This window comes from Scyliorhinus canicula, chromosome 20 (assembly GCF_902713615.1).
Source record: "Scyliorhinus canicula chromosome 20, sScyCan1.1, whole genome shotgun sequence".
Lineage (NCBI taxonomy): Eukaryota > Metazoa > Chordata > Chondrichthyes > Carcharhiniformes > Scyliorhinidae > Scyliorhinus > Scyliorhinus canicula.
This window is the reverse complement of record NC_052165.1, coordinates 17,773,091-17,800,358: the sequence shown is the minus strand read 5'-3', so window position 1 is coordinate 17,800,358 and position 27,268 is coordinate 17,773,091. Positions and strand designations below refer to the sequence as shown.

Here is a 27,268-nt window from a genome sequence, read left to right as displayed (position 1 = left end):
ATTACCACTGTTACCCCTTTAAACATTCAGGGTTCTGCAGCAACTTAGTTAATATTGAAGGTCATCTGGATTTAATAGACTTTAGAGCCTTTTCATTTATCGTATGATTCCCTCTTGACTATTGTTAGCTTTTAGCTGCCCTTAAGTGTATTTTCTTTACAAGTGTTTAGCAATTCTGCTGACCAAATCTATTAACGAAATAATATATTGGGTGCATTTTTTATTTAGTTCTGGGTTGAATATGTCTGACTAAATGGATATGATATTGTTTTGGCGATGCTTTGCTTTTTTAAATATTCATTTGTTACATTTAGGGGACAAGATCTGTTTTATTGTCATTAGAGAACGTGTCCCTGAGGGTCTGATCTACTGATTACCTCTGCAAGGTTTCTTGCACCCTCAGACCACATATAACACTGTACAGGTTGACCTATTGCACATGAATCAAGGCAATAGTTGACGAGCCTAATGAAATATCCTACACTTTTTTTTTGTTAAGTTGCAGAGACTGAGACTTATGCAAAAGTGATACTGGCATAGATCTCATTAATATTTCAGCGAGTTGCGTTTTTAAAAGATTTGAAAGAACATTCAAAATCTGATCCTCAACAGTTCTATTTATGTGGAACCTTTCTAAAATCGTCCCACGGTCTTTCATAGGACTGTTTCAAAACCAGATTTAACACTGAGCCTTGTAAGGAAGTATAAAGACAAATGACCATAAGCTTCGTCGATGGAGCATAGAACATAGAACACACAGTGCAGAAGGAGGCCATTTGGCCCATCGAGTCTGCACCGACCCTCACTTCCACCCTATCCCCACAACCCAATTACCCCTCTTAACATTTTTGGTCACTAAGGGCAATTTAGCCTGGCCAATCCACCTAACTGGCACGTCTTTGGACTGTGGGAGGAAACCGGAGCACCCTTAGGAAACCGCAGACACGGGGAGAACGTGCAGACAGTGACCCAGCAGGGAATCGAACCTGGGACCCTGGCGCTGTGCAGCCACAGTGCTAGCCACTTGTGCTACAGGTATGAAGATGCCACTTGAAGGAGGTGAAAGAGATGGGGGAGGTTTTTAAGAAGACAATTTCAGAGTTTAGGACCAAGTTGAAAGCACCACTGCACGAGAGACCAGGGACAGAGGTGAAAAGTTTTCTCAGAGGGTTGTAGGAATGAAATAGATTACAGAGATTATCAGGTGACTGAGAACATGAAGGAGCTTCAGAATGAGGATTTTGAAGTTGAGATGTTGTATGGCCAAGAGCCAGCATAGGTCAGCGAGTGCAGAGACAATGGGTGAGCAGGACTTGATATGAATTCAGATATGAGCAGCTGAATTTTGGATAAGCTCAAGTTTAACATTTACATTTTTTTTCTTTACCTCGGATGTAATGCATAAAACTGGAAACGATGCATGATATAATTTAGCTGATATGTACGAAGTGCATTGTTTCCAGATAATTGGGGGATGGTTTGGATAGTTTTGGTGGCCGTTTGATGGGGTTCAAAGGTTGTTTTCGCAGTTTTCATACGGGAGCCACCTTGCGCGCGACCACTCGCTCCATGGCTGTCACCGGAAGCTCCGTTTTCAGATAACTGACTATTGACCAAAATTTAGGAAAGTTGCAATTATTGTTTTATCGTCCTTCTGTTTGAATATTTATTTATCTTGCAGCAAGCAATAGACATGAGCATGCACTATGACGGTCACTACTGTTAAATAACAACATTACCACCCAAGACGAAACTAGACCGATTCATTTATAAGGTCCTAGTGATTTAAGACCTGTAACTTCCTGGCTCCCCAGTGTCAGAATTAGGAGGTACGCTAAACATGTGCTGGGGAATCCCTCCAGAAAGTTCCCAGGTGAGCATTTGTATTGCAATTGTCCATAAGTGCTAACTTTCCCTTGGACAATTGCGTTGGAAACCATCTGACAAAGCGATTGAAATCAGTAACTTTGCATCGTTCTGCCAGTGATGGTTACTCTGAAAGAGTTTGAAGAAATAAAAGCACTAAATGGGTGGCACGGTGGTACAGTGGTTAGCACTGCTGCCTCAAACTCCAGGGACCCAGGTTCAGTTCCGATTTGTCTGTGCAGTGTTTGCACTTTTTCTCCCCGTCTCTGTGGGTTTTCTAAGGGTGCTCCAGTTTCCTCCCAGAATCCAAACATGTCCAGATTAGGTGGATTATCCACGCTAAATTTCCCCTTAATAATAAAAATAATCTTTATTAGTGTCACAAGTAGGCTTATGTTAACACTGCAATGAAGTTACTGTGAAAAGCCCTAGACGCCACACTCTGCCGCCTGTTCGGGTACACGGAGAATTCAGAATGTCCAATTCACCTAACAAGCGCGTCTTTCGGAACTTGTGGGAGGAAACCGGGGCACCCGGATGAAACCCATGCAGACACGGGGAGAACGTGCAGACTCCGCACAAACAGTGATCCAAGTTGGTAATCGAACCCGGGTCCCTGGCGCTGTGAACAACAGTGCTAACCACTGTGATTCACTGCCTCTTGTTCCACTTTATCTTTTACTGTTCAACCTTGGATGATCTCCTGCACAGTGGAACCTCGCCTCATGACATAAGAAATAGGAGCAGGATCAGACATTCATTGAGACCATTGCTAATCCTTTATCCCAACTCCACATTCTGCCCTATCCCTACTCCCTATAGAGTACCCAAAAATCTTACTGATCTTATCCTTGAACATATTCAATGACGGAGCATGTAGGGTATAGAATTCCAAAAATTTACAAGGAAGAAATTTCTCCTCATCTTTGTCTGAACCAGCCAGCGAGAGTAATCTAGTTTTTTTTTTTTTTTTTTTTTTTTTTTTAAAATTTAGATTATCCAATTATTTTTCCAATTAAGGGGGCAATTTAGTCTGGCCAGTCCACCTACTCTGCACATTTTTGGGTTGTGGGGGCGAAACCCACGCAGACACGGGGAGAATGTGCAAACTCCACACGGACAGTGACCCAGAGCCGGGATTGAACCTGGGACCTCAGCGCCGTGAGGCAGCTGTTCTAACCACTAGGCCACCGTGCTGCCCTGGAGAGTAATCTAGTTTAATTTCCACGGGGGGGGGGGTGCGGCATGCTACGTGGGGTTACAGGGTATGGGCCTAGCTAGGGTGCCCTTCAGAGGGTTGGTGCAGACTCGATGGCCTCCTTCTGCATTGTAGGGATCGATCCCCACAACCCAATTAGATCTCAACCCCCGCCCACCATGACCCAGCTGAGCACTCTCCCCATCCGACCAGACTCTCTTGAACAAAGCCCCTCCCCCTGCTGTTTTATGTGTTGCAAATGTTGATTGACAAACGAGATATTCTAATCGTCTTCAGAGTGGAATATTCCATCTTCTCCACCTCTTACATCATGATTTTCGGATAACTATTCCCATTCTTATTCATTTTTTTTACTATGTAAAATGTATATGTTCAAATTTATTTGGCTGGGAACAAATCAAATATCTGTTCAATGGTATGTGTGCCGTGCATGTGTTTGCAGATTGTTCTAAAGTCGGTAACTATCTATGATTCTTTCCATTCCATTGCCAACCCATTCAACTCTACATGGATAAAGACATAGATAGATAGAGAAATACAGCACAGAACAGGCCCTTCGGTCCACGATGTTACGCTGAACTTTTGTCCTAGGTTAATCATAGAATTGTGGACAATTGTTTGTGGCCAATCCACCCAACCTGCACATCTTTGGACTGTGGGAGGAAACCGGAGCACCCGGAGGAAACCCACGCACACACGGGGAGGATGTAAATCCAATCCGTGTCCCACTGAAAATAACAGGCCAGGCAGAAGTGTCTGAGGTAAGTGGATGGGATATCGACGGAGGGGGGGGAGGGGCTTTGTTCAAGAGAGTCTGGTCGGATGGGGAGAGTGCTCAGGAACCTTTTGCCATAATTGATTCAGCATATTTGTCTTTGTTGCAAATCTGTCTCCGGTAGCATTGGGACTCCAGGAAACCGCATATGGAATGGATCGGGAAGTTCAGCGGTGTGGGTTGCGATGTTTCTCCAGCGTGGGTCACGAAGTTCGGCGATTGTGGTTTATGAAGTTCGGTGGTGTGGGTCACAAAGTTCGGCCGTGTGGTTCACGAAGTTCGGCGGTGTGGGTCACGAAGTTTGGAGGTGTGAGTCGCTAAGTTCGGCCGACGAGGGTCGAGGAAGAGACATGTTCAGATCACGAACAAACCAACAGAGCCTCGCAGCCAACAAGGGAATGGGAGCGAAATGCCCCTCCTGCATTCTGAACCCACCAGCTTAATTTAAAAAAAGCTGCCCAGGCTGTCGCAGGATAAAGCCAAATTTAATAACCTAGAAAGAAGCAAAATAAATAATGAATGCCAAAATTAAACCCAAAACAATTGGCCAATCCTCAATCTAACTGTGGACTGAACTAACCCACCCACCCCTGCCCTCGCTCCGGCCCCACTCATCTCCCCAATAACCAAAAGTAGTAAAACTGAGCAAAAATTACATTCCTCATAAATAACTCAATACGATACTAGTAGATCAGGATAATCAACAACACAGGTCATCACGCTCACATTGTGTTATTCTCTGCAGGAGAAAAGACACCAACAAATAGTCAGCAACATGGTCAACAGGGAGCAACGTCCTGGATTACATAATCATAGAATTCCTACGGTGCAGGAGGCCATTCGACCCATCGAGTCTGCATGGCCCTCTGAAAGAGCACCCTACCTAATCTCACTACCCACCCTATCCCTATAACCCCATAACCCACCTAACCGTTTGACATTAAGGGGCAATTTAGTATGGCCAATCCACCTAACCTGCACATCGTGGACTGTGAGAGGGAACCAGAGCACCCGGAGAAAACTCACGCAGACGTGGGGAGGAAGTGCAAACTCAACACAGCCACCCAAGGCTGTAATTGAACCCAGGTCCCAGGTGCTGTCAGGCAGCAGTGCTAACCACTCTGCCACCATGCAAAACTGCAGGATAAAGACATCTTCCATGTTGCACAACAAGATGGAGGATACGGCAGGATCAACGAATACTCTTCAGGATCTCCCAAGGATTCCATTGATCGAATCCTGAGACACCATCCCTCCCACCATGCCCTCTCTCCGAAACCCAAGAGGTGGAAAACTAGGCCCTGGCTAGGATAAATGACCTGGAGTGCTCGGCGATTCCCAACCCATCACACCCCCATCATGGGGAAGGCATGATAGCACAGTGGTTAGCACTGTGGCTTCACAGCGCCAGCGTCCCAGGTTCGATTTCCGGCTTGGGTCATTGTCTGTGCGGAGTCTGCAAGTTCTCCCCGTGTCTGCGTGGGTTTCCTCCGGGTGCTCCGGTTTCCTCCCACAAGTCCCGAAAGATGTGCTGTTGGGTCATTTGGGCATTCTGAATTCTCCCTCCGTGTACCCGAACAGGCGACTAGGGGCTTTTCATAGTAACTTCATTGCCGTGCAAATGTAAGCCTACCTGTGACACTCACCTGAAGAAGGAGCCGTGCTCCGAAAGCTCGTGTTTGAAACAAACCTGTTGGACTTTAACCTGGTGTTGTAAGACTTCTTACTGTGTGACAATAAAGATTATTATTTCAAGCACTGAGAACTGGACAAGGAACCAGCGATGGGTGAGCCAGACCGAACACCGGTCCGGGAAGACGAGATACATTGTGCTCCATTGAATCTGATGCACCCAACCACAAATCGGGATTACCACAGCATGGCAGCCAATCTTCGAACACAATCAGGAACTCGCCTATCCCCTCTCGCCCGGGACTGGGCTCAGGGACACACCCCGTCCGGCTCACCTCTCCGTGGACGGACACCATGCAACGGGATTTCAACAACACAAATCTCACCAGGGAAAGTGCTCTTTCAAAATGCAAGAACCTCCTCTTGAGCCTCCATCGCTCTTCATGTAAGTATCCCGCAATTCTTCAAAGTGAACTTTAATGGCCTGCCCCACAGGGCCGAGAACCTCAGCCAAGACAACAACTTTGATGGCGGCCATCATCCAGATACGCACAGCAGCACCATGGCGAGGGCCCACTCAGCAGCAACTGCGCCACTTCAAGCTGGGCCGCTCTGACTGCCGTGAAGAAATTACCAGAGACACAGCACATGCCAATGTAATCCAAAAAAAGACAAACGTGAAATGTGCACCAGGATAAAATGACGGATTAAATAAAGGGTGAGCGGAGCTGGAGCTCACTGAAACACATCACATGACACCCCCACCCGGGAAGTTAAAAATTCTGGAGACTGGGAAGTACATAACTATTGCCACATTGGGGTGATAGGAGGGGGAATACATATCTTATGACACACCTTAACATTCAGGGATTGAAATTCTGGTGTCATTGCCAAGTCGTTTTGCCTCCCAGACAGCACATATATTGTTTACGCCTCTGATTCACGATTTAGCCAAATTTTTATTTTTTTTTAAAAATCCGATTCAGAACACCCGTGTGACATCTGAGATCTTTTCTGAGAATTTGACTTCATTTCAGCATTTTGTTGGTGTCGTCTTCCACCTTGGTAAAATATTCCACCGAGAATGACTTGCTTGAGCTGCAGTTAAGCAGTTGTGTGGCTTCGGGAGGAGCCCCCGCGACTGTGAGGCATTTGTCCTAAGTCCCTTAAGAAAACAGCACTTGAGGAAACAGGCAACTTTATTGCAATCATAAGTGGAGATGCAATAAAATTGTGGTTAAAGTCAGACTTTTGGAAATTAATCTTGTTATTCTTTTTGCTCCATTTGAGAAAAACTTAGTTATGGCTCAATATTTACTCAAAATACTATTATAACCTTCAAGTGCACTCCAGTTGCTGAGCTGGGAAAGGTAGGGGGGATGGGGGAAGAAAGGTTAATGCCCCATTCTCGGGTAGTTTAATACATTTTATTGAAAGGTCTTTAAGCATGAAACATCCTCTAACTGGAATCCTGCTGAGGTACTCTTGTATCTTGCTGAGGCAGTTGTGGACAGATATACCACTGAGCATTAATGTGTGATATAAATCTGACCAGAGCATGCCACTAATTGGTTCGAGAGTCCCATATAGACAATGCTGTCTTGTAACAGCTTGCATGGATAGGTCTAGTCTGAGGGTTAATTCTGCTTGACAGCACATCAGCAGCATCTTGAGTGTAATTAACGAACAGAGGTTTTCCCACAGCTGAATGGAGAGCTTCAAAGGCTCCTGAATTTACAGCTAGTATTAACTTATATCTGAAACACGATGTTCCCACAAGGACAGAATTTTTTTCCTTTTAAAATGTATAAATTGCCTAGTCAGATAGCTATGCAGCAAAATAGTGAGAAAGAATTACATCTGGCTTTGGACGACTTGAGTTTTAAGACTCAGAAAATTCTTACATACTTAGCTAATTAGCAGGCTTCCAGAGTGGCTCAACTTGTGAACAGTTTAACCTGCGATTCAATAAATGCACCAACCACAGAAATGGATTAAAATGATGAGATCCATTAGCAGCAACGAACAACCTTAAAGTTAAAAACTAAGTCTCTCGCAAATTTAAATAAAATTGAGAATATGAGGAAAATATTGCATTGAACATTCGTGAATTGTTTAATTTTCTAACAGGCCAGTCACGCATTTCAACCTCTGACAAAATGTTGAGGGCAATCCAGTGGCGGTAATATAGGATATTCACTCCATCAAAACTGATCACTCTTTGAAATCATTTTTTCCCCCATTTCATTCCGTCTGGATGTTGATATGTTTTTTCTTTATAAATTTAGAATACCCAATTATTTTTTTCTCCAATTAAGGGGCAATTTAGCGTGGCCAATCCACCGAACCTGCATATCTTTGGGTTGTGGGGGTGAAACCCACGCAGACATGGGGAGAATGTGCAAACTCCACACGCTCAGTGACCTGGGGTCAGGATTCGATTCGAACCCGGTTCCTCAGTGCCGCAGTCTTAGTGCTAACCACTGCGCCGCATGCCGCCCCTAGATGTTGATATGTTGAATGTTACTGAGATATAGTTCCATGGGCTTAAGATGACATTCTTCATGTATGGCCACAAACAGTGAGCTATTGGACTGTTGATGGCATCGTAACTGAGCCCACTCCTGATCCGCACAAGCATCTCTCCCCGCCCTGAGGCATCATAGAAAACTGCAGTTTCTCCTAACTACTGCTGTGGATGGGATCAGCTAAGCACAAATTTAAACTTGCGCGGCACTGCTACCCAAAGTTTTGTTAGGCTGTAGTCTAGTGGCTAGTGTTTTCACTTCACATATTACTTCAGTTAAAAGACATAGAAAATAAATAGTCAGTGGGGTCCATCATGGCATGGAAACATTTGCAGATCTCCTCATACATTTAACATGGATCTGTCACTTGCACTTATGGTCTACCCGTTAAAGGCACCTCTTGGCGTGCGTCAGTACCGGATTCTAAAGGCAAGAAAATCATAGGTTCACTTTCCCATCTGATTTGAGCTGGGAGGGGAATAGATGCACCACAATTACAAACAGACAGAATTATGGCATAAGAGGCAGACAATTGGTCTGCCATGGCTACGCTGAATGAAAAGAACCATCTCGCCTAATCCCAACTTTCAGCTTAGTCTGTAGGCCTGTAGGTTAGGGCAGGTCTGTAGGTTAGGGTAGGCCTGTAGGTTAGGGTAGGCCTGTAGGTTAGGGCAGGCCTGTAGGTTAGGGTAGGCCTGTAGGTTAGGGTAGGCCTGTAGGTTAGGGCAGGCCTGTAGGTTAGGGTAGGCCTGTAGGTTAGGGTAGGCCTGTAGGTTAGGGTAGGCCTGTAGGTTAGAGCAGGCCTGTAGGTTAGGGCAGGCCTGTTGGTTAGGGCAGGCCTGTTGGTTAGGGCAGGCCTGTAGGTTAGGGTAGGCCTGTAGGTTAGGGTAGGCCTGTAGGTTAGGGTAGGCCTGTAGGTTAGGGTAGGCCTGTAGGTTAGGGCAGGCCTGTAGGTTAGGGCAGGCCTGTAGGTTAGGGCAGGCCTGTAGGTTAGGGCAGGCCTGGAGGTTAGGGCAGGCCTTGGAGGTTAGGGTAGGCTTGTAGGTTAGGGTATCTCGAGTACATATCCAAATTATGTTTTAGACGGATGAGGGTTTCTGCCTCAGGCAGAGAGTTCCAGATCCCCACTTTCTCCAGGTCAAATATTTATACTCCTTTACTCCCATCTTGTCCTTCTACCAATTACCTTAAATTTATGCTCCCTAGTTATTGACTTCTAGATTAAAGGAAACGGGATCTTCCTATCTATTCTTTATGAGCGCCTCATAATGGGCAGCATAGTGGTTACCACAGTTGCTTCAGAGCTCCAGGGTCCCAGGTTCGATTCTCGGCTGGGTCACTATCTGTGTGGAGTCTGCATGTTCTCCCCGTGTGTGCGTGAGTTTCCTCCGGGTTCTCCAGTTTCCTTCCACTGTCCAAAGATGTGCAGTTTAGGTGGATTGGCCATGATAAATTGCCCTTAGTGTCCAAAAAGGTTAAGTGGGGGTTACTGGGTTACAGGGCTCGGGTAGATATGTGGGCTTGAGTAGGGTGCTCTTTGTAAGGACCATTGCAGACTCGACGGGCCAAATGGCCTCCTTCTGCACTGTTAATTCTATGATCTAATTTAATGCCCCTCAATTAAATTCCCCCTCAGGTTCCTCTGTTCCAAAGGTGACAACCCCAGCCGATCCAATCTCACAACCTTCTCATAACAATCTCATAATCTCCTCTAATTCCTCACTCCTGATAACTTCTTGTAAATCTCCTCTGTAACTTTTTCTGTTGGACACTCGCTCCATGCTGATGTAAGGAAAGGCCAGTATTTCTGCTCTGAATTGTGAGCAATTGAATCTTGCCAGAAAGTGTGCGCTGTTGTCACTGAATGGAGGTAAGAGATCAGATTATGATGCACTCCATACTCTCTCTGCCAGCATTTACTGCCTAAACAACTTAGGATAAGGGAGCGAGGGTTGCTTACTGCAGAGTATGAGTTGGTAAGGAGAGGGAAATTTAAAGAAAAGCAAAGAGAAGTATTCTTTAACTGAGATTCCAAACAAACTGTTTACAGAGTACTCGGAATGTGTCATATCGTAGCAAAGAAGCTGTGCCCACCCCTATATTCCTGGAGGCAAGCTACCAGAAGCGAGGGCTTAACACAAAATGACTCGATGTTGATCTAAAAGTGAAACTATATTTCCTTTCTTTGCAGCTACATTTTACACATTCAATCTTTGTAATTGAAATAATCTTTCATTTTATAGGTCGACAACCAAGTTTGACTCTGGCTCAGGTATGTATACTTTTCAAAGCTAAGTCCGTCTCGGTCAGTGTGATTATTCTTGTGCCTAAATTGAATGCATTTTTAGAGTTCAAAACAAATGTATTGTGAAAATGTTTCTGGCTGAACTTCTGAACTTCAAAGCATGGATTTTCCACTTGTATGGAATTGGGGCCGATGTTCAGCATGGACACAACTTGGATTGTGCCGTGTGATTTGGGTGTCGTATGTGTCTGACGTCAGCTCCCTAGCTCGCTGTCTGCTGATCCTGAGCTGATTTTCTTGGCAGTTTTTGTCAGTGGTGGTTTGCCAGTGCAGTCCACTCTTCGGGGTCGGCAGAGGTACCCAAAGATGCCTCAACCGGAACGGTTGCTATATCTGCGTTTAAAGCGAGTCAAAACTGCTGTTGTGGAGCCCAAATTTCCTGAGGTCTAGCTCTGCTGCCAGAAGGATTATAACTGTACCAATGTGGGGAATTTGAGTGGCAAGGTTTCAGAAGATAACCAACATCTATGTAACCATTGCCCAGCTCGGAAAGAATGGGGAAGAAGGATTCTATTTGGGCTCTTTCGTCAAGATAATTGAAGTGTAATGTCAACAGATATATGTGGATTTCAACTGCACATCTTCCAGGGCTTAAATGAGTCAAATTCAAAAATAAATGTTTTCAATGAACATTCAGCACGCCACCATGTGAACAAACAATTAAGCTCATTAAGAGCCTGGCCTTTAGGGGCCTGACTGGAATTTTTCAGGTGGCCTCTGGTTTCCCTGCTTGGGCAGATCAGCTGCTTGGAGGCAGGCACCGTTCCAGACTGGATGGTTGGCCCAGCCTACCTTGAGAGATGTGAAGTCAAAGGCAGCCCTGTGGAGGGGCTCCGCTCTCTACATCCCACCACCCCCTCACCCCCCCTCTCCTTCCCCCTACCCCACTCTCTCCCCCCTCTCTTTCCCCTCAACCCCCTTTCTTCCCCCTCCCTCTCTTTCCCCCCTCTCTTTCCCCTCAACCCCTTTCTTCCCCCCTACCCCCTCTCTTCCCCCCACCCCCTCAACCCCCTCTCCTCCCCCCTAACCCCTCTCTCCCTCTCTCTTTCCCCTCACCCCCCTTTCTTCCCCCCTCACCCCCTCTCTTCCCCCCTCACCCCCTCTCTTCCCCCCTCACCCCCTCTCTTCCCCCTCACTCCTCTCGCCCCCCTCTCTTCCCCCTCATCCCTCAAACCCTCTCCTCTCTCCCGCACTCTCTCTCCCGCACTCTCTCTCCCGCACTCTCTCTCCCGCACTCTCTCTCCCGTACTCTCTCTCCCGCACTCTCTCTCCCGCACTCTCTCTCCCGCACTCTCTCTCCCGCACTCTCTCTCCCACAGTCTCTCTCCCGCACTCTCTCTCCCACAGTCTCTCTCCCGCACTCTCTCTCCCACAGTCTCTCAGTCCCAACTGCCCCCCCCCCCCCCTTCCACCTCCTCCCTGGGTGTAAATACTGCTTTTTTTCCAGTGACATTCAATTATGGTAATTGAAGGACAATTTAACGTATTAAATGAATGCTGGTCTATAAAATTTAGTCCCCCGAGCCCAATAATCCTTGCACATCATGAGCTACAGAACCAGTGAAATATTTAAATGAGTTGACTTTGCATTATTGGGTGAGAGGCTGACCATTTAAAAAAAATAATTTTAGAGTACGTAATTTATTTTTTCCAATTCCGGGGTAATTTAGCGTGGCCAATCCACCCACCCTGCACATCTTTGTGTTGTGGGGGCGAAACCCACGCAAACACGGGGCAAATGTGCAAACTCCACACGGACAGTGACCCAGAGTCAGGAACGAACATGGGACCTTGGCGGCGTGCGGCAGCAGTGCTAACCACTGCGCCACCATGCTGCCCCTGGGGGGCTGACCATTTATGTGCTGGCATACATTCTTGAATAGGGGAGATGAAACATAACTTTCAGTCTTTTATTCTCATGAATTGTGTGCTCCTTTTATTTGAAAAAAATGCCAAAAATCAACAAATCATTAACAAAATCAACAAATCATTAACAAAATCAACAAATCATTAACAAAATCAACAAATCATTAACAAAATCATAATTGATGACAACACAGAAAATATTATCCAAATCTCCAGGTCAAGTTTCAAATCGGCTATGGAAAGTTATGGACCATTCAACTGAGTCAAGTCAAATCAGCTCTGCATGTGCAATGTGCAGAATAAAATTCACTGCATTGGTAATATAAATATAAAATGCCACCATTCCTATTTTCTTGTCCGGGTGCTGCGAGCTCGAAAAGTCAGCAATCCACACGGAACGGAATGTCGGGACATTTGTACAATGCTTCCTTTGAAGTTGTGGGTTGGGAAATTCAGTGAAAATGAACACTCTCTTGTTTAAGTTCTGGTTCAAACACATACCTGTGTTTCCTTGGAGAGAATATTGTGGAATACCAATCCCTTTGTTGAGCAAGTGCAAATCAAAATTTTAGACATAGGATATGGTCAGAAGCTGCATTCCTGGAGAATATGGACATTTGAGAGCTGATGTGCTCTATATTTAACCTTTGGATTTGTTTCTTTTTAATTAAAAAATGAACATCATATAAGTTTAATTCACAATATTTATACTTCTTGGAAAAGTTGAAATGAGCAGTCCTCAATGTAAAAGTTTGCTTTTGAAGATGTTTAAAATCTGTAACTCAACAGGTGTCAAACTGTTTTGCGACCATAACCAATGCTAATAAGTGCATATTACTGCACTGGTAATCCAAAGAATGTGAGTACAATCTCACCACAAAGGTTCTTGAATTGTTCACACGACAGGAGATCTAGGCATTGTGTCAGCTCATAACATCCAGTGCAGCCGACCCCGCAAATCTCCCTAACATCTGGCCCTGACAGTCACACACATACACAATGTCATACACTCTTCATCCCCAGCAATGCCATGTCCCAGCAGAACAGCTTCATCAGAGATGGGAGGGCAGTGAAAATCCTCAACGCTGGCTCCAGAACCAAGCTGTGTCGTGGCTTCAGGTCAGACACGGTCTCCTGCTAATGAGCTCCTATGGGCGGCACAGTAGCACAGTGGTTAGCACTGTTGCTTCACAGCTCCAGGGTCCCAGGTTCGATTCCCAGCTTGGGTCACTGTTTGTGCGGAGTCTGCACGTTCCCCCCGTGTCTGCGTGGGTTTCCTCCAGGTGCTCCGGTTTCCTCCCACAAGTCCTGAAATATGTGCTCATTAGGTGAATAGGACATTCTGAATTCTCCCTCAGTGCACCCGAGCAAGCGACTAGGAGTGTGGTGACTAGGGGTTTCTCACAGTTACTTCATTGCAGTGTTAATGTAAGCCTACTTGTGACACTAATAAAGATCATTATTATTATTTCCTACTACTGCTCTCAACTGCTGAATCAGTACTTGGAGGAAGCACTGAGGTTGAACCTTCATGAAAAGCGGACTGGTAGTGTTAATCAAGCTGAGGGAATAACCTTACCCTTGCCATTTTGTCTGCTGCAGTCCATGCTCTGAGTGGGCTTATGCATTGTCCTTGAACCTTCATCATTGGTGCACTATACTGATTGATGTACCATCTGTGGGGAGCACTGCAACAACTCAGCTTCCCCTGCAGCACCTCCAAAACCTATGAAGGGCAAGGGTGGTAGGTTCTTGTGAACACCATCACCTCCACACCCATTCACTTGTGGAGCACCTTGGCCACTTTCTCAAGCACAATTAAGGATGAGCAATAAATGTCAGTGTGGCACGAGGATGGATGTACCGGCAACAGGGCAGATTATCCTCTTAGGTTCCTTTAATGATAAGACATTGAAGCAGCGGTTAAATAAATTGAATATCAAATAAAATGAGAGCAATCAAAGATGCTGAGTTGTAATCAATTGAACTACAGCATTTGGGTGATCTTATTAATGGCCTGCTTTAAAAAGTAGGATTGAAGGCACATTGGAGTCAATTCTTCAAGTATTTTTAAAATGGTGAGTAACAGTAAATTCTGTTACTTGTATCTTTATCTCTCCCATCTTCTGAGCTGGTGCTTGACTTTTTTTTTCTTATTTTTAATTTAGAGAACCCAATTGTTTTTTTTTTCCAATTAAGGGGCAATTTAGCATGGCCAATCCACCTGACCAGCACATCTTTGGATTGTGGGGGTGAAACCCACGCAGACACGGGGATAATGTGCAAACTCCACACGGACAGTGACCCAGGTCTGGGATTCGAACCCGGGTCCTCAGCGCAAAGTCACCGTGCTAACCACTGCGCCATGTGCCACCTGCGCCACGTGCCGCCGATGTTTGACATTTGATCTGTGAAGTGAACCTAAGTTTAGAAATCACAATTTCTTGAGTATTCATTTAAGGCTCTCCAGATGACCTGCTAATATTTTTTTTAAAAACTTTTTAAAAATAAATTTAGTGTACCCAATTCATTTTTTCCAATTGAGGGGCAATTTAGTGTGGCCAATCCACCTAGCTGGCACATTTTTGGGTTGTGGGGGCGAAACCCACGCAAACACGGGGAGAATGTGCAAACTCCACATGGACAGTGACCCAGAGCCAGGATCGAACCTGGGACCTCGGCGCCGTGAGGCCACAGTGCTAACCCACTGTGCCACCGTGCTGCCCTGACCTACTAATAATAATAATTTTAAAAATAATCGCTTATTGTCACGAGCAGGCTTCAATGAAGTTACTGTGAAAAGCCGGTAGACGCCACGGTCCGGCGTCTGTTCGGGAGGCCGGTACGGGAATTGAACCCGCGATCCTGGCCTTGTTCTGCATTACAAGCCAGCTGTTTAGCCCACTAAGATGAGCAGTCCTCGTGGTGCAGCTCCATGCTCAGGCAGTGAGGGAGGTGCCAGGGTGATGCCGGGAGTGCACTTGGGGGAATAATATTTCCTGGTGTGCTCACTGTGTGCAATGGCCCAATAAAGTTAAGGCCAATCGAGGAGCATCTATTACTACACAGATTATATCAGCAAATAGAGCATCGTGTTGCGATCTCTGTAGAGACTGATATAGCATTTAAAAATAAATTAGAACTTCCGGTTCATAACTGAAAGAACGAAACATCAAGATTTCGTGTTCTAAAAACTTTTACTGCAACAAATGATTTTAAACAACTATTAATTCAACACTCATTTTGTAGTCAACTTATACTTCAAACCCCAGAAAGGTACATTCCATTTTATACTTGCCACACATCGCACTTTCCACAGAATTGCAGAGTTCGACCAAGCAATCAGTACTTGCTTCCACTGGGTCCACAATTCCCCAGTATGTCAAGTAGGAACTTCAAGTGACCATTTCCAGGCACTGCCTTTAGTTTTGAAAAAGTTTTCTAAATCCACTAACAGCAGTAATGCTTGGCTGATGATTCTTCCCCTCTGACCATGCAAACTAAATCCCTCGGAATCCTTAGATTGCTGAAGGATGCGTCTCTTCAATTAGAGACAGTCTCCTTCTTGCATCCGGCTATGCTCATTTGAAAAAGCAAGCAGCATCTTCTCTCTGCTGACCACAGAAATACTGCTGTCTGTCTGCGATATTTGTTGATTTGTAGGGAAGCTTGTAACCTGATATCAACATTAAACACATTAACCTTGCATCCAGGTAGAGCTGCTGATTAATGATTCTTGGTCACAACGCCCTTTCATTTTATTTTATTTTTTTAAATTTAGAGTACCCAATTCATTGTTCCAATGAAGGGGCAATTTAGCATGGCCAATCCACCTATCCTGCACATTTTTGGGTTGTGGGGGAGAAAACCATGCAAACACGGGGAGAATGTGCAAACTCCACATGGACAATGACCCAGAGCCGCGATCAACCTGGGACCTCAGTGCTGTGAGGCCGCAGTGCTAACCCACTACGCCACTGTGCTGCCCAACCCTTTCATCTTGGAGGTAATTGGACAGTTTACAGCACAACTGTATGCAACCCTGATATTTTCAATACCTTTCTGGGACTTTGAGAGCCTCAGGGTCTACCCATTGTGAACTTGTAGACAGCTGCCATTATCTTCAATCAGAAACACTTTGCACTGACCTCAATAACAACGCCTGGGCTTCCCTTTCCCGTCGGGTCGGAGAATAGTTGGGGGGCGGCATGAATCCCACCCCCGCCAGCTGCCGAATTCTCCGGTGCCGAAAATTTGGCTGGGGCCGGAATCGCGCCGCACCGGTTGGTGGGCCCCCGCCCTGGCGATTCTCCGGCCCGCAATGGGCCGAAGTCGCGCCCGTTCTATGCAGGTCCTGCCGGTGTAAATTGGAATTGGTCCCTTCCCAGCGGGACCTGGTGGCGCGGGCGGGCTCCAGGGTCCTTGGGAGGGGGGGGGGGGGGGGGGGGGGGGGGGGGCATGGGGCGATCTGGCGCCCGGGGGGGTGCCCCCACGGTGGCCTGGCCCGCGATCAGGGCCCACTGATCTGTGGGCGGGCCTGTGCCATGGGGGCACTCTATTCCTACGCGCTGGCCCTGTAAGCCTCCGTGATGGCCGCGCAAAGGTGAACCCCCCCTGCGCATGCTCGCTGATGACGTCAGCAACCGCTGATGCTCCCGCGCATGCATGGACCCGCGCCGGCCAGTGGGGTCCCTTTGGCCCCGGCCGGCGGGGCACAAATCACTCCGGTGCCGGCCTGGCCCCTGAAGGTGCAGATGATTCTTCACCTTTGGGGCGGCCCGACGCCGGAGTGGTTCCCGCCACTCCACTGCGCCGTTTCTGCCCGGCCCGCCGATTCCCGGAGAATCCCGCCCATGGTTCCAAAACATAACAATCTTATAATTGTAACACAGACTATGAAGCAATCCTTTAGCCTTCCGGCCTGTGTGGCCTGGTACCCCACCAGTCAGTGCCTTTGGTATTAGGTCACTAGGGGAGCTCCTTTAGAAGATCTTAAAAAAAAAAGGACTTCGCCTTTTAGCTGCCGAGCAAATTTTCTGCTGGAGCAACAGAAATTTGAAAGAAAGCATTGTTTCATATAATTTTAAGCCTGAAGTATTTCTAGTCATGTATCCTGTAGCAGGTGGTCCTCGGTAAGTGAATTTCATGGTCAGAACTTCAGCTCCTCCAGTTCCTTTTGATTTATATTTTACTGCCTTGGCAGTAAACAGGAATCCGGGAGATAATTTCCAAGTTTTTTTTCCCTCAATAGTAGGAACTAACCATGCATCATTATCCGAACATAAGAGTTAAATGTACAAAATCCATTTACATTAGTTTTGTGTGAGTACAGTAGTTATGGCACAGAATGGGACAGTGTAGGTTTAAAAGTGATAATAGGTTACAGGAAACAGTTTTACATTGTTTTTGCTGGCATTTTCACTGCAGTGCAGGGAAGCTTTTGATACTGAGAAACCTCTGTTGGGAAATGTGCAAAAGATGTTTTCATGGTAAATGGTGCGTTGGACTGTCACATGTTGGGGTTCCTTCTGTATCCCTGCCCTTCCAAGTTGAATGAAGCTCATTCGCTCCTGGTCTTGTCGATGAAATGTAGCAATGTTGTAATAGGAGTTTCAGTAGATAGAACTGTTGAACCGCCGCGGTGTCCGTGCACGTTTCAGAGAGAAACCCAAACAATTTGCAAATATCTAAATGAAGCTCTCTGGCATTCCGAGGTATGAGATTGCGTGTGGAGTCTCAATCATAGATCATAGAATTTACAGTGTAGAAGGAGGTCATTTGGCCCATCGGGTCTGCACCGGCCCTTGGAAAGAGCACCCCACTTAAGTCCTTACCTCCACCCTATCCCCGTAAACCAGTAACCCCACCTAACCTTAGGGCAATTTAACAGGCCAATCCACCTAACCTTCACATTTTTGGACTGTGGGAGGAAACCGGAGCAACCGGAGGAAAGCCACGCAGACACGGGGAGAACGTGCAGACTCCGCACAGACAGTGACCCAAGCCGGGGATCGAACCTGGGACCCTGGAGCTGTGAAGCCACTGTGATAACTACTCTGCTACCGTGCTGCCCTTTTTGGACCATCTCAAGAGTGTAGTGTAACATGAAGCTGATGTGAAGCCACATTTACAGAGTACTCCTGCTGTCAGTTGCCACGTTTTCAATGCTTTCACTGCCAACAGGGAGCCCATGTTTCCACACCAGCAGCACCATGCCTAATAATGTAACTCCTGTCAGGTGCTTTATACTAAGTGGTGTCAGTCTCGGGCCTCTTTGGTAGTAAAACCACATCCTTAGAGAGGAGATTGGGAGCACTCATGCCTGCCTGCTGCGGTTGGCCAATTACTGAAGGGATTCTATTAGTCAAATGCCGCCTGGGCTCTGCCACGTCGCAGACCATGGGATTCGGAAAAGGCTGCCTTTTTGGGAATTTGGATGTTGTGGGAAAAAACATTGAAGACTGGTGTGTCGTTTTAAATTGCTGTTTACTTTTATCGGTGAGTTGCACAACATTATCTAATCGTTACTGACTTTTTAAGTATTGAATGCTTTTCTGATAAATGAACAATTTTCCCCAAAGGTGCTAACCTATTTGATGTTGACAATAAGTTGTTTTCCTTTTGTTTATTGATGTAGCTTTTGCACCACGTTTCCCTATTTCACCTTCATACACTTAGATTTGTTTCTTGTCGTTTGAATTGTGATTTTTCTTTTCCCCCTCGATGTATCTAAGTTTTAATTGAGAAAGCTAATGGTACAAATTATCATCTTTGAATAATTAACTCTTGGATTTAAAGCAGATTTACAGCCTATCGCATGATCGCAATGACTTAGATATTGTAATATTACTAGTAATTCTTAGTTACTTCACCATTTCAGTAAATCATGTTGATCATGATCGGGATACAAAACCGATGATAAAATGATCTCATTGTGCCTCAACTTAAAGTTACTTTTTGCTAACCTGCATCAATACCATTATGACCTTGCCACCATAACTAGGATCGGCACATCCAGTGGTTAAACACAGAAGTGGTCAAGTAGACACAAACAGGAGTTTGACGTAACCACAATGAAAGAGTTGCGTTATAGTTCTAAGTCAGGATGGTGGGTTTGTGACTTGGAAGGGAACACCTGGTATAGAGGGCATTAGCTATGAGGAGCGGTTGGATAAACTTGGTTTGTTCTCACTGGAACGACGGAGGTTGAGGGGCGACCTGATGGAGGGCTACAAAATTATGAGGGGCATAGACAGAGTGGATAGTCAGAGCTTTTTTTCCAGGGTGGAGGGGTCAATTACCAGGGGGCATAGGTTTAAGGAGCGAGGGGCAAGGTTGAGAGGAGATGTACGAGGTACGTTTTTTACACAGAGGGTAGTTGGTGCCTGGAACTTGCTGCCGGAGGAGGTGGTGGAAGCAGGGACGATAGTGGCATTTTAGGGGCATCTTGACAAATACATGAATAGGATGGGAATAGAGGGATACGGACCCAGGAAGTGTAGAAGATTGTAGTTTAGTTGGGCAGCATGGTCGGCACAGGCTTGGAGGGCCGAAGGGCCTGTTCCTGTGCTGTACTTTTCTTTGTTCTTTGATATACACTGCTGGTGGTCACAGGCTATCTGGACGTTGACTATGAGTAGTACCCCTTTTCTGTAAATAAAGGCCACTGATTGCCCGGCTGGTGCCTTGATGGCAACACGGTGCAATCAATGATGTCTTGCCCCTTAGAAAACCTGCCACGATGCAGGGTCTCGTTCTGTGCAGACAACCTACTCCTATATATTTCTGACCCGTTAGAGGGGATGGGGGAGATTATGTGGATCTTGGGGGAATTTGGCCAGTTCTCGGGGTACAAACTGAATATGAACAAAAGTGAGGTTTTTTTGTGATCCAGGCGAGGGGGCAGGAGAGGAGATTGGGGGAGTTGCCGTTTAAATTGGTGGGAGGGAGTTTTTGTTATTTGGGGATTCAGGTGGCACGGGGATGGGAGCAGCGACATAAATTAACTTTGACCCGGTTAGTTGAACAAATGAAAGAGGACTTTCGGAGGTGGGCCATGCTCCCGTTGTCACTAGCGGGGAGGGTACAGACCGTAAAATGTTTTTAAAAAAAATACATTTAGAGTACCCAATTAATTTTTTCCAATTAAGGGGCAATTTAGCGTGTTCAGTTCACCCACCTACCCTGCACATCTTTGGGTTGTGGGGGCGAAACCCACGCAAACATGGGGAGACTGTGCAAACTCCACACGGACAGTGACCCAGAGCCGGGATCGAACCTGGGACCTCGGCGCTGTGAGGCTGCAGTGTGTACCCACTGCACCACCGTGCTGCCCCAGACTGTAAATATTATGGTCCTCCCAAGATTTCTGTTTGTTTTTCAGTGCCTCCCTATTTTCATACCAAAGCGGGTGAATAGGGTAATCTCTGGGTTTGTGTGGGTGGGTAAAACCCCGCCAATAAAGGAAGTGCTGTTAGAGCAGAGCCGGGAGGGGGGCGGGCGGCAGAGGGGGGCTGGCATTGCCGAACCTTGGGAATTATTACTGGGTGGCAAATATAGCCATGATTAGGTTGTTGGGGGGGGGGGGGGTTTGGTGTAGGATCGGGTAGAGGCAGCCTCGTATAAGGGCACAAGTTTGGGGGCATTGATAACGGCTCCTCTGCCATTCTTGTTATCCGGTTCTCCCCAAGCCCAGTAGGAGTGGCGGCTGTGAGAGTTCAGGGGCAGTGGCGGAAGCACATGGGAGTGGAGGGAGCGTCGGTGTGGGCTCCAATGTGTGGCAACCACCGGTTTGTCCCGGGGAGGCTAGATGGGGGTTTCGGAAGTGACAGAGAGCAGGGATTGAGAGGCTGGGGGAGCTTCCCATCAATTTGGATTTGGAGGAGTTCGAATTGCCGGGAAGGAATAGGTTTCCATATCTGCAGATAAGGGAGTTTGTGCGAAGGCAGGTTTCGACCTTTCCGCTTCTGCCGCGACAGAGGGTACAGGATAAGGTAGTTTCTAGAACTAGGGTGGGGGAAGGGAAGGTTTTGCAAATCTATAAAGAACTTATGGAGTGGGAGGAAACCCAGATAGATGAGCTTAAACAGAAATGGGAAGATGAGCTGGAAGGGGAGGTAGAGGCGGGGCTATGCTCTGAACAGAGTCAACACATCCTCATCATGTGCCAGGCTCAGCCTGATACAATTCAAGGTGGTTCACCGGGTACGCATGACGGTGGCCCGGATGAGAACGTTTTTTGGGTGGACGACAGGTGTGTGAGGTGGGCGGGAGGATCCTCAAACCATGTCCACATGTTTTGGGCATGCCCGAAGCTGAGGGGATACTGGCAGGAATTTGCAGATGTCATGTCCACAGTGCTAAAAACGAGGGTGGCGATGAGTCGAGAGGTGGCGATTTTTGGAGTGTCGGAAGATCTATGAGTCCAAGGGGCGAGAGAGGCTGGCGTTTTGGCCTTTGCCTCCTTGATAGCCCAGAGACGGATATTTCTAGCTTGGAGGGACTCGAAGCCCCCAGAATCAGAGGTTTGGGTTAGTGATATGGCTGGGTTTCTCAGACTTGAGAAAATTAAGTTTGCCCTGAGAGGATCAACATTAGGGTTCGTTCGGAGGTGACAGCCGTTTATCGGCTTCTTCGGAGAAAACCAAACTGTCAGCAGGTTCAACAGGGGGGAGTTAGGTTGTGTGGTGACAGAAGACCCAAACGGAATGGATGAAAATACACTTTTAATGAGAAAAATATTGAAAATAAATACCAAAGAATCTACATATCTGGACCTCATTTGATGTTTAGGACTGCTCCAATTGCTTCGTATTTAGAACCTAAAACCTAGGAGCAGGAGTAGGCAATTCAGCCCCTCTAATCTCCGCCATTCAGTACGATCAAGGCTGATCTCCTCTCGGCCTCAATTCCACTTTCCCATCCGTTGTTCATAACCCTTGAAACCATCACTAATTAAAAATCTGTCTCTCTCGTCAAATTTACTCACTGTCCCAGCATCCACTGCACTCTGGTTGTAGTGAATTCCCCAGAGTCACGACCCTTTGAGATAAGTAGTTCCTCCATATCTCTGTTTTAAATCTGGTTTGGCGCTTCAATATTGAGTCATATTGACTGATATTCTAATTTTAGTTCGTAGCCTCTGCTCCGTAGCTGATCTGAGTTTAACGTGCTGTGCGGGCATAACAAGTTTCCATACCTCCCGCTGAAGGAGGGGAACATTAACCCTGCGATCCTGCTCCTGGTGCTAACCTACCGGATAATGGGTAGAGATAAGTACCAGAGCTGCTGGGGTATCTCCACATTTAAATTACTGTGCAGGTCACACTCAAATGCTGATTTGGACAAGGTTGTAGAGGGCTGAGCGCCCATGGAACATTATCCCTGTGATAGTCAATGCCTTTGGAAGAAGTGGAAAGAAAGCAAGAAGGGAGAATTATCATTTGAAAGGGGAACAATTCTGCTTGATCAATTGTCTAGCGGCAAGAAATCAGAAATATTGCACCTTTTTAAAAAAGCAGCACTCCTTGCTGCTCAAGTTTGCATCACCAACAATCAATAATAAATCAAACGTTTTCAGGGGGTTTTCGCTGCAGTGACAAATGCATCCTGTTAACTTTATATTTTTCAGTCCAAACAATAGTTGTCCACTTGAGGTCCTTGTCCTTTCCAAGTATAAACATTGCACAAAAGAGTGCCCATCTATCATTGGTTTACTTCTGCAATATCTACTTTTTATCTTAAGCTAAGCTTTGTTGAGCGGCTCGCCACACAGTGTTGTAAACTTTCATTAAACAGGTTGTTTTCATTAACATGATCAATGGTCTTTCAGGTCATGATTCTACATAGCCAGGAGATGAGACCGTCTGCATCTTCTTTTATCTCTCTGCTTTAATTTACTATAAAGCACTGTTTTGTAAGTGAGAAAATGGAATGTGACCCTAAAACCCTTTTGGTGGATAGGTGCAAGTATGAGTTTGTACCTCAAGCAATCGCTAATGGGAATTAAGAATTGATTTGTTTTATTTCCTGCTCTCTTCAACCCTGGTGGTAGCCTGGCCCCTCGGCTGCAGAATGCGCTTTAGCCTAGCAACATGGTTTTCTCATCTTTTTAGAGGTACATTAGCGAGGTACATTTTTTAGAAAAACTAAAGAGGATTAACAGCTTTTGACTATTCTGACCAAATTTTGAAAAGTCTGCCAGATAGGAATAAATTGATGGGCACCACAAAGGTCAATTATTTTCAAAAACTTGTTTTAATGAACATTATCTGAAATTCCTTTGATAAGTTTGTCAAAATATTAAGTTTTACAGTAGAGCCGTGTCATCTTTAATCATATTGTATCCACTTTTTTTTTTCATTTTGCTCCATAATGACACAGATATCCGGACAGATTTATCAGAGAAATAAAGTTCTATCAGTATTAATATATGGCTGTTAAATGAGCAATCTGTGCAGCTCGAATATAGGACATTTATCCTGGGAACTGAAAAGGAGGGTTGCTTCCACATTGCAGCCAAATGATTGCTTCTGTTTTTGCAGTTTACATTTTTATCCCAGTATTTGCTATTGTCCTAAGACAGCCTTAGCACAGAAGGGTGGTTATTCAGTTTTGCACACTGATGAAGGTAAACAGTTTTATGTTTAGCTTTTAATAGTTGTATCCAAATCAGGGGCTGATTTAGCACAGGGCTAAGGAGCTGGCTTTTAAAGCAGACCAAGGCAGGCCAGCAGCACGGTTCAATTCCCGTACCAGCCTCCCTGAACAGGCGACTAGGGGCTTTTCACAGTAACTTCATTTGAAGCCTACTTGTGACAATAAGCGATTTTCTTTTCATTTTTCATTTTGTTTCCATATAACTTGACAAATTGACCTAATCAATGAAAAAAGGAAACTATAAAATTGCCATGGAGTAGACAAAAGTTTTCTTGTTCAAATGAGACTAAATGAAAAAGTTATGTTAGGTGAGATTAGAGTTTCATAGAATATATAGGAATGCCACAGACAGGTCATAATATATTCAGATTAGGACAGCACGGTGGCACAGTGGTTAGCATTGCTGCCTACGGCGCTGAGGACCCGGGTTCGAATCCCGGCCCTGGGTCACTGTCCGTGTGGAGTTTGCATATTCTCCCCGTGTCTGCGTGGGTTTCGCCCCCACAACCCAAAGATGTGCAGGTTATGTGAATTGGCCATGCTAAATTACCCCTTAATTGGAAAAATTAATTGGGTACTCTAAATTTATTTAAAAAAAGATTTAAAAAAAAAAATAATATATTCAGATTTATAATGTGATTTTTACATACTACTTAGTTTAGTATTGGAATAGTTTTTTTTTAAAAGGACATGATATTATAATACTGATGATGCTGAAAGTGTCACTGTTCACTGTAATTCCTCCTCTAAAAATGGCAGTGACCACTGGAGTGTGTACATGTGCAGTCAAATGTGGAAGTTCATAAGCTGCTGTCAGTGACCTCTGCTTTTCCACAGGGTGCCCTGCAGGTGACATTCTTTTGTAAAAATTCATGAATGGGGTGTGAATGTTGCTGACTGGGTCGACGTTTATTCCCCTAAATTGCCCTTGAACTGACTGGCTTGCTAGGCCATTTCAGAGGGCATTTAAGAGTCGACCACATTACTGTGGGTCTGGAGTCACATGTAGGCCAGATAAGGTGGGGATGGCAGATTTCCTTCCCTAAAGGGCATTGGTGAACAATGTTTTTAAGACAATCAACAATGGATTCATGGTCATCATTAGACTTGGAATTCCAGATTTTTATTGAGTTCACTTTTTTTTTCAATTAGAAATCACTGAACTGACATTAATGTTATTAGTGTCACTGTAAAACCCTCGTTGAATGTTGCACAACTGGATTTTTAACAATGTACAGGTCACGATTACTGCTGAAAAACCTGTCTGGCTCTGACAATCTTCATTTATATTTATGGAACGAAAATTATGATAAGCACACGCACGTTTTTTTAAAAATGAAAAGTTTGTTTATGGCATTTCATTGGTTATCCCAATCCCAAAAAGTATGTCCGTAACATTTATTTTGCCCTCTGTAAATTGATACCAAAAGGTGACGATAATCAGTGTGTTTCACTTTCTATTTTCCCTGTGAGAATATGATGAGCTGCCTACCCTGCTCAATTACATCACTGTTGCTGAACGTTTGGCAATCTCCTTGACTTGGCAGCAGATTCAACCTACTTTCTGGAAAGGGGAAATCCACCTCACAGAGATTTCCTCTGTGGGTAGGGTAGCTGTCTTGAAGTCAGTGGGGGCAACATAATTGTACACTTCATGGATGAAGATAATGTGGTTTTAAAAAATGCAGCCTAAAAATAGGAAAGGGAATCTTTTCATGTCAAAATTGTTTAAATATGTCCCTGTTTTTATCACTGATTTATTTAAAGCAGTTCTTTTAATCTGATTAGAATACTGAGATCAATGAAGTTTGAGAGAGCTTCCATGGATGGTTGTGTTTAGTGGCTATGAAATATCAAAGTAATTTTTATAAACCTAAAGAAATATTCCAAGTTAAGACTGCAGTGGTTTGATCCTCTCGCACCCATCTGTCAAGTACACCTTTCTACACTTTTGATTTGAGCTATTAGTTCAGAGTTGCTGACTACAATAGATAAAACAGGAAACACATGTCCTGCTGAATAAAGCAAATTCTGATAAATTTCTGGTGGAGAGTGTGTGTGGGTGTAGTTAGGAAAGGAGTGTAAAATTGCATTGTTACATTTGGGGTGCATGCAATATTTCCTCCCCATTAGAGTCTCGTTGCCTGGATAAAGTCTAGAAAAAGGATGCTAAATACCTCACTGCCTTCAACTCACAGTTATTTCATGGTATCATAGAATTTACAGTGCAGAAGGAGGCCATTCAGCCCATCAAGTCAGCACCAGCCCTTGGAAAGAACACCCTACTTGAGCCCACGCCACCACACAATCCCTGTAACCCAGTAAGCCGACCTAACCTTTCGGACACTAAGGGGCAATTTAGCCTGGTCAATCCACCTCATCTGCACATCTTTGGACTGTGGGAGGAAACCGGAGCACCCGGAGGAAACCCACGCAGACACAGGAAGAAAGTGCAAACTCCACACAGACAGTCACCTGAGGCAGGAATTGAACCCGGGTCCCTGGAGCTGTGAGGCAGCAGTGCTAACCACTGTGTCACCTTGCCACCCTTCTTAAAGTAATTTTGAAAATTGGGAAAAAAATAAGGTCTGAAAGCTGTCACGGAGTTTATCAGAATATTCTAAAGTCAATCCCAAGGTTGTATTGAAAGATGGAAGAAGGGCCATTGTCATTATTAGGAAGAGGTAGATAGCCAGAGTTCTGCACTTGGTCACAGTGATTGCTATAGAATACTTTCTCAAAGGTAACCGGCGTAAACCGATTGGGCTCAGTTATGATTTTCTCTGCATTCAATTAGACTGTCAACACTCGTGTCTAGGTTTACCCATGTTGGTGGAACCATCTTTGTAAGTGGTCAACAACCTGAGAATGGAGAGGAGAAGATTAGCGAAGAAAAATTGGTGGTTTCTTCCCCCACCCCCAATTTTTCTTCCTTTCTCATCTGAAGGAGCTTCTTCCCTGCCAACTGCGCACTTGTGCTTTCCAGCATATTCGCTGAATCATAATTAAGAGCAGAAAACCCTCTCCAAATCTCTTCCTCCACTTATCCCAGGAAAGCTGGGGCCAATTACAGTACCAAACCGCTCCCTCGGCTGAGACCCACCAAACCTTCAAGGGAGTGAGTAAACATATTTTTACTTAATCGTCCATTGAGCCAATACATTCTACTGCTGAAAATGGTACAAACATAATTCTCTTAAACATCGCAGCTAACAACCTCGGACCACTGACTGTGGTATCTGTTTTCAGCCAGCAGCACTTTGTGTATTAACCCAACTGTGAATCCAAGTCTTGGGATCAAATGGAGTTTTACACATGAGTGTCTCAAAACGGGCTGGACACCAGAGCTGGTCCTGAATTTGAATATGCGGCAATAAAATAGGCGTTCATATTCAAAAACATTTGAGAAAAATTAATTT

General features: G+C 45.3%; 1 protein-coding gene across 7 annotated transcripts in view; it reads left to right on the top strand.

The window, feature by feature from the left end:
- Positions 1-27,268, top strand: part of msrb3 (methionine sulfoxide reductase B3) — a 123,233-nt gene that overhangs the window by 54,571 nt on the left and 41,394 nt on the right. For all 7 annotated transcript variants that reach the window (XM_038780718.1, XM_038780713.1, XM_038780716.1 and 4 more), the window contains one exon: positions 10,264-10,292. In XM_038780718.1, the coding sequence (XP_038636646.1) occupies positions 10,264-10,292 (29 nt within the window). The remainder of the gene's footprint in view (positions 1-10,263; positions 10,293-27,268) is intronic.